The sequence below is a fragment of the Crocodylus siamensis genome, chromosome 12, assembly GCF_052110815.1.
Source record: "Crocodylus siamensis isolate JL-2025a chromosome 12, ASM5211081v1, whole genome shotgun sequence".
NCBI lineage: Eukaryota > Metazoa > Chordata > Crocodylia > Crocodylidae > Crocodylus > Crocodylus siamensis.
The window spans coordinates 10830507-10839474 of record NC_143406.1 but is presented as its reverse complement, the minus strand read 5'-3'; the positions used below and the strand labels follow the sequence as shown (position 1 = coordinate 10839474).

At 42.4% G+C, this 8968-nt stretch overlaps 1 protein-coding gene across 2 annotated transcripts; it reads right to left on the bottom strand.

Annotated features, from left to right (window-relative positions):
- Window positions 1-1761: 1761 nt before the first annotated feature.
- On the bottom strand, window positions 1762-8757 carry TARDBP (TAR DNA binding protein). 2 transcript variants are annotated; one of them, XM_090023709.1, is made up of 6 exons: window positions 8524-8757; window positions 7681-7931; window positions 6856-7019; window positions 5296-5436; window positions 4230-4400; window positions 1762-3672 (listed from the first exon to the last, which is right to left on the bottom strand). In XM_090023709.1, exons 2-6 carry the CDS (start codon window positions 7916-7918, stop codon window positions 3142-3144), a joined length of 1245 nt encoding a protein of 414 aa, XP_089879835.1. In that variant the 5' UTR covers window positions 7919-7931; window positions 8524-8757; the 3' UTR covers window positions 1762-3141. The 2 variants fall into 2 exon arrangements, with proteins under 2 accessions (XP_089879835.1, XP_089879834.1); XM_090023708.1 differs by having other exon boundaries at window positions 8570-8754.
- Between the last annotated feature and the right edge of the window lie 211 nt (window positions 8758-8968).

Sequence of the window (8968 nt, the reverse complement as noted above, 5' to 3'; positions counted from 1 at the left end):
CCTAAAAAACCACACACAAATGTTGTCTTTCAAATTTATAAATAAATGCATGATGTTTCCTAGTCTCTAAAATCCTTCATCTCTCTAGTTTCAGTATTTTACACACAAAATATAAGTGCAATTTGTTAAAAACAAGACTCCAAACACTTGCATGTAGTAATAATATATTTTTATTAGCTCACTTAAAAACACTAGAATATGCAAAGCATTTAGAGAAAGTGACTAATAAAGTTTGAAAATACTTCTATAAGTCTTCCAAAGATTTTGTCTGAGGGTAAGGGGAGATTAAAATTCATAGCAAAGGTTACCCAACACTGCTAGCCTGTTGAGACCTGATCTTGGATTTAAAACAATTTTAAACAAATTAAAGCCATGCTAATGACAAAAACTTACCATCGCGTTCCTTGCAGGGATGCCACACTTTAGTCTTTGGAGGTTCCAGAGTACCATTTTAAAGTGTTACTCAGCAGCAGTAGCTGGTAATAGTGCAAGTGCTAAAATGCAAAATTCACAGATGGTACAGAGTTTGGAAATCATTATGATTTAGGTTCAGAATCAAAATTAAGTAACTCTTTGTAGAGGGATATAACTAATGAAAGAGGTGGGATTGCTTCTGAATGTCTTGAATGTTTACTACGCTTTTCTTTTTTCAAGTGTTCATCAAGACCTGGCTGCCAGCAATCTGCTAGTACTGCAGTATTAGAAATTAACATTAGTGCACAATTACCCAACATTTCAATGGCCTCTATTCATAAGAAAAATATGGCAAACACATAATAATTCAAAATCCCCTTCCAAAATTAAGCTAACTATCCACATCAAAAGAAGAACCTAAGCTAGTTCCCTTAATTCTTCATATTTAAAAATAGTAAATATACAATATAATGGAGTACAGCAATAAGAGGATCAGTGTGGCATGTATTGGTTTTCAAGTACAAATACATTATAATAATTATTTTAGATCTTAACACAGTCAAGGAAGTAATACTGCTGAATGTGTTACTATTTCATACATTCAACCTTTCAGCATAAAGAAGCCTCTTAGAATTTCCGAAAACTAAGTTTGTTAAATTGCCATCAGGGCTTCTAAAAAAACTGTTAAGTCATTAATATTCTTGGTTCAGCTGGACAGTTTCTATTGTGGTCTAACTTTATTTTAGTCAAAAGCTGAGAGTTTCTTCTGTGCTGGAATTATAATGGAAAGACTTAGCAATTGGTTCCAAATCAGCAGATTGATTTAAAGATGTCCACAGTACTTTGCTATGCATTCAGCTTCAAAATAAACTGCTCTGGAAAAATATCAAAGAGCAATAAATCTAACCTGTGTAAGTGTTTGCTTTCCTCCCCCTTACCTCTTTTTCCATTTAAAAAAAACAAACAAAAACAAAACAAAAAAAAACAAACCACCATCACAAATCCCAAAAACAAGAAAGCTTCCTTGGTGAAAATGTAGCCTGGGAAAGAGCTGCTTACCATTCAAGGTGAGGGCACCCACACTTATGAGAACTGGATTTTAGAGATACATATCACCGAACAATTGGAAAAAAAAAAAGAAAAAGAAAAAGCTGGTGGATTATAAAGGTGGGTGTCCGGTACCAATACATGATGAGTGATGGATCCATTTGACTTATTTTAGAGCACGTTTATCTGTAACAAACCAAGTTACTGCAAAGAAACTTTACAGAAGTTCATCTCAAATGGATAAAATAAATTAACTGCTATGAATTCTTTGCATTCAGGGCTGCAAAACAAAGACACATATTACTTAAATCAGTTTTATTTAAGAATTTCCTACAATGACAAATCTTATAAAAAGCATCCAAACACAGAACTGCAGCAAACAGCATTCTTATGGAAATCTTACAGACAGTGGAACTTCCAGCCTTTAGAGGCACACTGAGCTTGCTGGTGAACTTTGCCCTAAGAACTACTACAAAGTGCACCACAAGCTCAGTGTTCTCATCACAAACCCCATCATCTTCAATTCACATTACCACACTTACATATCATTAACAGAAAAGAACACACACCATACAGCATTCACAGCAGTTGACATAAGGGAAAAAAAATACAAATATTCATTTCACATAACACATTCAACTAATTGGTTAACTAGGTATAAAACCCACTTAGTCTTCCAGATATGGATGTCCTTTGAATACAAGAAACACTCGTACTTTATTTGCTATCATTGCTCTCTGCACACTCTCTCACCAAAGCCACAGGATTGAGAGACATCTTGCCAAGTAAAATAAAATCCCATAATGCACCACCAGGTCTCTGCATGCGCTCTCTCCTTTTTCTCGCACATACCAGCCCTCTCATGCCTCGGCACCACCATCAATCCCACACAAGGTTTCAAAGTTCAAACAGCCTTCTGGTTCCATCTCACAGCCTTGCGTTCATAGCGTTGATACGACTCCATGAAATAAAGAGTAGCGGATAAAAATGGAACACCCACCGTCTAAGACGTAGCATGTGCAGTGTGATGAAGTTTTCTTGGATGAGAAAGCATGTAGACAGAAGTATTCCTAAGGCAGAATATTTACAGCACTGCTTTCAATGAAGTGCTTCTTCCATACACATTTGAAATGAGATGAACTGCAGAGATTAAATGAAGCCTTCATATCGTACTTTAACATGAGGGGAGACAATGTTAAAATGAAAAAACAAAACAAAACAAACAAACAAAAAACTAACACCGACGCTGTGTTCTCCAACTGGGGCGTTTGGAGAGATTCTTATGGTGGGGATCAAATTAAAACAAGAGGGAAAGAATGTAGTTCCTGACCAATGGTTTTCATTTTGGACATGCAAAGAATTCAGCTAACCAGAAAACAAGGGACAAATTATTACAGAAGCCTTTCCTATCAATTGTAGTGTTAGTTTACCCATCAGGCAAACTGCAGTTCACTGTCAACCATTCAATAGTCCAACAAGTCATGTAACAAAACTTATAAAATTCTTTTAGCCTTTCTTTTTACAAAAGAAAAAAAAATGTCAAAAATACTGTTGAATATACTGCACATTGAACAAACGGATTTGGAAAATTTTAGTATATATGTAATTTACAATATACTTACCATGACTTTAGAAAAATTTGATTTCCCACCATAGAGTCAGCATCCGAGCCCAAAGTGTCTACATACCCCAGCCCGATGATTTGGAATCCATACTTGAACCAAAGCCTCCGTTAAACCCACTGCTCGAGCCTGCATTTGATGCTGAGCCCCAGCCTATTGCTGCCCCCGAGGTAGATCCGCCATAAGAGTTATTTCCTGAACTGAAACCCTGGTTCTGTTCCCTTTGCATGTTGCCTTGAGGCTGGTTGTTTCCAGATGGACCTGACTGGTTCTGTTGACTAGCTAACATGCCCATCATTCCCCAGCTGCTCTGCAATGCTGCTTGGGCTGCTGCCATCATAGCAGGATTGATGCTAAAAGCTCCAAAGTTCATCCCACCACCCATATTACTGCCCTGGTTGTTTCCCAACCCACCTCCTCCCCCTCTGCTGTTACCAAATCCACCCTGATTCCCAAAGCCTCCTGGATTACCACCAAATCTTCCACCTCTTTCTAACTGTCTATTACTATTGTGCTTAGGTTCAGCATTGGATATATGTACGCTGATTCCTTTAATGATCAAGTCTTCTCCACAAAGAGACTGGGCAACCTGTAAGACATAAGGGATTTCAGCAAACATATGATTAGATAATATATATTTTACACTTAGTACAGCACAACATAAAAATATATTATTTTAAACAGATCTCTAAGCTGCAACAGGAGAGTATACATTTAATTCTCATAAGAAGTGTTAACTGAATCAAACTGACTCAATCTAGTCTTAAGAACTATTAGCTGAAAAAGACTAAGTAAACTGTAAGTTTGAACACGCAAATCAGTTATATTCCAAGTAACATTGGAATTCTAAAACTGGATGATCCACATCTGACTTCAATTATACATTAATTAACAATGTTTCTGTATGAATGATAAATAGGGATACTGAATGCTTAAGAGCAGTTCTCAGACTTGGAGCAGACCACTGTCAATCCTCAGGACTTCTCATAGACTGCTATGCATCTTATCAAACTTCAAACTGAAGAATGCGAGGTGAAGGCACTATAATCTGAAGGCAATTAAATGCAGTCTTGTGGCCTGCAGTTTGGGAACCACTTGTGTAAGTTTCCTAAGCATTAGAGATGGAAGTACAGAGGAAGTACCTACCTGATCATCTGCGAATGTAACAAAAGCAAAAGCTCGGAAGGGTTTGGGAATGAAGACATCTACCACTTCTCCATACTGAGAAAAGAACTGTCGGAGCTCATCTGCTGTCATGTCCTCAGTGCAGCGACCAACAAACACCTTTCTGCTACGCAAGGGCTCATCAGGACTTTGCTGGGTAGGATTAAAAAAAAAACCAAACAAACTACTGAGTAAGAACTGCTAGTCATCTGAGCATGAAAGACAACGGAGTTTCTTGTACAATAGCTCATAATGCACATTAGGAATATGACAGTTGTTGTAAGATAAAGAAAAGCAACCCTCCACTCCAGATAGAGAGAACGTCACAGAAGACAGTACCATCCAAGAGAAATACTACAAGACTGAGCCAGAAGCTACTCTGAACAAACAGAGCTGTACGTTTCAGGACTGCTTCCATTTCACTACACATCAGAGGGAACCATTACATTCCAGCTCTGATACTGTTCTGCTAACTCTCACAGTGGTGGAAGGACAAGTATATACAGCCCACCACAAATCACAGTCTGCTCTTCTGACTGGGGGTTTGTTTATGACTGGAACATTTTCTACCCTGATACAAATGGGACAGGTATATAAAACGAAACACACAAGAGGAAGACGAACTAGAAAAAAAGGATGACAAAAAGAAACTAACTAGGTCTTTCTGCTGTAAGTATTCAGTTTGTATCCATATACATGGAAAGAACAACATTTATCTAGTCTGCAGTTCTGAGTTTTGTTCCCAGCTCTGATACAGACTCAACTCTGGCCTTAAGCCAGTTAAGCATCCCTGTTTTAATTTTCTCTAATTTGCCAATGTATCGGGAAGAGTTCAAGCAAGGACTGATGAACATTTTCTGTGATGTCATCAGGATGCTCTATAGTTTGTACACTTCCTCTGTACTATCTTAGTATTTTCTCTAACCCTATTCCACCTACTCCTCCAGCTCAGCTTCAGTCCCTTCTCCTATTTTCTTAGTCTCATCCTCACCTCACAGATCCTGCTAAAAGCCACACCTTTTGTTTCTATGCAATTAAGGCAAAATACCTTGGAATTAGGAAGTTTACAGTCGCACCATCTTCCATCTATCATGTGTCGCTGAGACATCACTTTCACCTGGGTTTCATAATCCGTAAATCGAACAAAACCAAACCCCTTTGAGTGACCAGATTTAATGTCTTTCTTAACCTAAGAAGGAAAAAAAAAAGTTATCCATAGTTATAATCCTGAAAAATCACAATACTATGAACCAGTATTTATAAGTTACCTACAACCCATGTTAGTTACTGGTCATTTTCTGATCAAAAAAGAAATACTACTTGCTGAAAATGTGCAATGTGAAGTTTTTATTACTTAGCTCAATATAGATTCATAGACATTAGGGCTGGAAGGGACCTTGAAGATCATCAAGTCCAGCCTCCTGCCCCAGGGGTAGGAAGTCAGCTAGGGTCAAAGGACCCCAGCAAGACAAGCATCCAAGCAGTTCTTGAATACATCCACAGTAGGTACCTGCACCGCATTTGGAGGGAGTCTATTCCAGGTCTTGGAGGCTCCGACAGTAAAGAAATTTTTTCTTATGTCCAGCCTAAAACAGCCTTGTAGGAGTTTATGACCATTGGTCCTTGCTGTGCTCTGGTGAAGAGACATTCTCCCAGATCCTGATGAACACCCCTTATGTACTTACAGGTGGCCACCAGGTCCCCCCGAGCCTGTGCTTTTCCAGACTAACGAGTCCCATGGCTCTCAGCCTCTCTTCATACAGCCTATTCTCTTGCCCTCTGATCATGCATGTGGCTCTCCTCTGGACTTTCTCAAGCTTCTTGACATCCTTTTTTGAATTGCGGAGCCCAGAATTGGATGCAGTACTCTAGCTGCAGCCTTAGGCCATTCATCATCTTATGAAATAACTCCTAGCACTGACAGGAATGAAGGCAGGGGAAAAAACCCCATCTACAGACTTTATACCCATGAAATCAGAATGCATCAGTTACCATTGCAAAACACAATAGGATTCAGTGAAGAATTGTTTTAATACCTCAGACAAAGCTAAAAACTTAATGCTCAGACTATAAAACACAAGTCTTTAAAGTAACAAAGCTACTTAACAACATACTAACATGAACAAGCAAAACAAAACAGGCCTTTTCTGGATCTCACGTGCACTACTCTAGACAAGAACAGAGCCGCAGAAAAGGGATTTTTCTACCTGAACACATGACAATGCAACCAAGAAAAGCATAGCACACTGCAAATTAGATTTGATCACAATTATAGGAAACCCTCGCTATTTGCAGATTCGGGGTTTCGAGTATTCATGGTGCAAATATTCAAACCCACGCTCTCTCTCCCTAGTGTATAGTGAGTGTGATGGTGGCGGCAGCATCTGCAGGAGCTCTGTGCTTGCCACCGCCAGCACGCACCGTTCATGAACACAGACACAGAAGTTCATGAACGTATCCGCGAATTTCCCCATTTACAGGGATCTCTAGAACATATCCCCCACAAATGACGAGGGTCTCCTGTACTAATATACTATTCACTCATTCAAGAAGTTTTGGAATTGGGAGTCCATGGCACTCTCCTTGAGAAAGTGTAGCAGAACTCTACCTGCACCATCAGAACTTCTCCAAAAGTGCTGAAATATTCTTTTAGATCCTGTTCAGTGGTTTTCCAAGGAAGGCCCAAAACAATCAAATCAGAAGTCTTCTGCACTGCTCGTTTCACTTTCACAGCTGATGACGCATCCGTTTCATCCATTTTTCTCTTGTTATCTGAAATTAAAACATACATAAAAAAAAATCCACAAACTGCATCTAATCACCAGTCATAAGAAGCACAATACAAAAATCCTTTGTAGAAGAAAGCATCTGTTGCAGGAAATTTAAACTGTAAAAGTGACATATGGCATTTCTTGTCTATATGTTATAATTCAGACTGTTCCATAATCTTGGGGCAGGGGCAGAGAAGTTAAAGGCTTAAACCCTCAGTTATATCACAAGTTCAGCTACCTTCTACTGCAGAACTGCTTAATGATATTCACACTCCTGCCTGATATATGTGCGTGGCAGATACCAGCTGAGACAGGACAGCTCAATCCAAAATGAAATACATTCTCTTTAGTTCATTTTATTTCCTTTTCATCTTCTTCTTCCCCATACACTCTCCCAATAACAACGATGTCTGCCTCCAATCTTGGTATGACTGTCAAGTTGCCAAACACCTGCCACCACACAGAGATTATTATAGGACTGGGGGCTTTAGAAGTTTCCCAAAAGATTTCAAACCCTTTACAAAAATAGGAACAATGCTTTGTTTTTCTAAGCATCTTTAGAATTAAATATAACCCCACATGTCAGAGGACCTAAAAGAGCGACAATCACTCTGCAGTGGAGCCACAATTGACAGGTAAGTTCAGGAACACAGACAACAAACCTTTGGGATAATTAACAACATAGACTAGATTTCCCCAGCCAGCCTCTGGGGCATGCAGGATTCCTTCCACCAGCCGGACTCCCCTCATACACTGAGACACCGGGTTCCTGTAACGCAGGCCACATGCTCCTGGGAACTGGGCGGTGACCGTCGACAGCAAGACAGTGCCATCATCCTCTGAGGGGATCTCGATGGGCTCATCATTCTCGTCTTCAGTAACTCGGATGTACTCAGACATCTTCGCTGGAGAACTAATGGATTGGAAAAAAAGAGAGAGAGAGAGAGGTAAACAATTTGTTTCTTTCTATTTAGGGTGGCATTTACAGTCCTATTAGTTTCAACATGGTGCATTTTGCAGCAAGACATCCCAAATTCTTCTGTTCTGCGGAACTGGTAACAACCCCCACGTTCGTTGTCACGCTTCATGCACTACGGAGGTGATGCTAGTGCCGAGAGACTTGGGGAAGAGTGCGGTGACCCCAAAAGCCTCCCTCTGCCTCCCCCCAACCGCTCAGAGGGTCCGATAGAAAGACGGATCGCCCGGAGAAGCCTTGCCCGAGCGCCTACGGTACCCTGGGCTGACACAGGTGCAGCCCGTGGTCCCAGCTGCAGGAGAAGTCACAACCCCGCAGCTGCGCGGGCAGGGCGGGGGAAGGGGGAGCAGGACGAGACCACTCGGGCGGGGGGAGAACTGGAGGGGAGCGGGGAGCGGACCATTCCAAGGCTGGGGGGGAGGGGAGACCACGTGACCAGCCGGCTGCCCTTCCCCCCCAGCTGCCGCACTGGGCCCAGCTGTTAGGCCCCATCCCAGGCTGCTCACGCTCCACGAGTCTCGGGGCCTACCTGCCCCGGCCCGCGCGCAGGGACCGCCCCCCCGCGCCGTGCTCACCGGTGCGGGGCTCGGGCAGCGGGGCGGGTGCGGGGTGTAGGGTCCGGGCCGAAGGGCTGAAAGCGCCTCCTGCCGCTGCCGACAAAATGGCGGCGTGGGCGCTTCTCACTCGCGGGGCCCGGCCCCGGGCTGGACCATTCCCATCGAGGGGGCAGGCAGCGCCCTAGAGAGCCCCGGGCCTGTGTGGGACGGGGTAGCACAGGCCTCGCTGAAAACTTAAATGTTCCTCAGGCGGAACCGAGCCTTCCTAGGCAGTGGCGGGGCGAGGCCTCCTTCCCGTTGCCCCTACCACGGGGCGCCAAGTGGTACGGCCCACTCCGCAGCCAACGCGCATGCGTAAATGGGTGGGGGCGGCAGAGAAGGCGGGGGCGGAGCTTTGTTCGTGGCTCCGCAGGGGGC

Bases quoted from the DNA above. Each gene is read 5' to 3' on its own strand.
- TARDBP (XM_090023709.1), bottom strand. From the start codon at position 7,918: ATGTCTGAGTACATCCGAGTTACTGAAGACGAGAATGATGAGCCCATC. The intron at 7,020-7,680 runs GTTTGTTGTCTG...TTTTAATTTCAG, and splicing joins TGTTGTTAATTATCCCAAAG to ATAACAAGAGAAAAATGGAT. The intron at 5,437-6,855 runs GTAGAGTTCTGC...TTTCCTTCTTAG, and splicing joins GAGAAGTTCTGATGGTGCAG to GTTAAGAAAGACATTAAATC.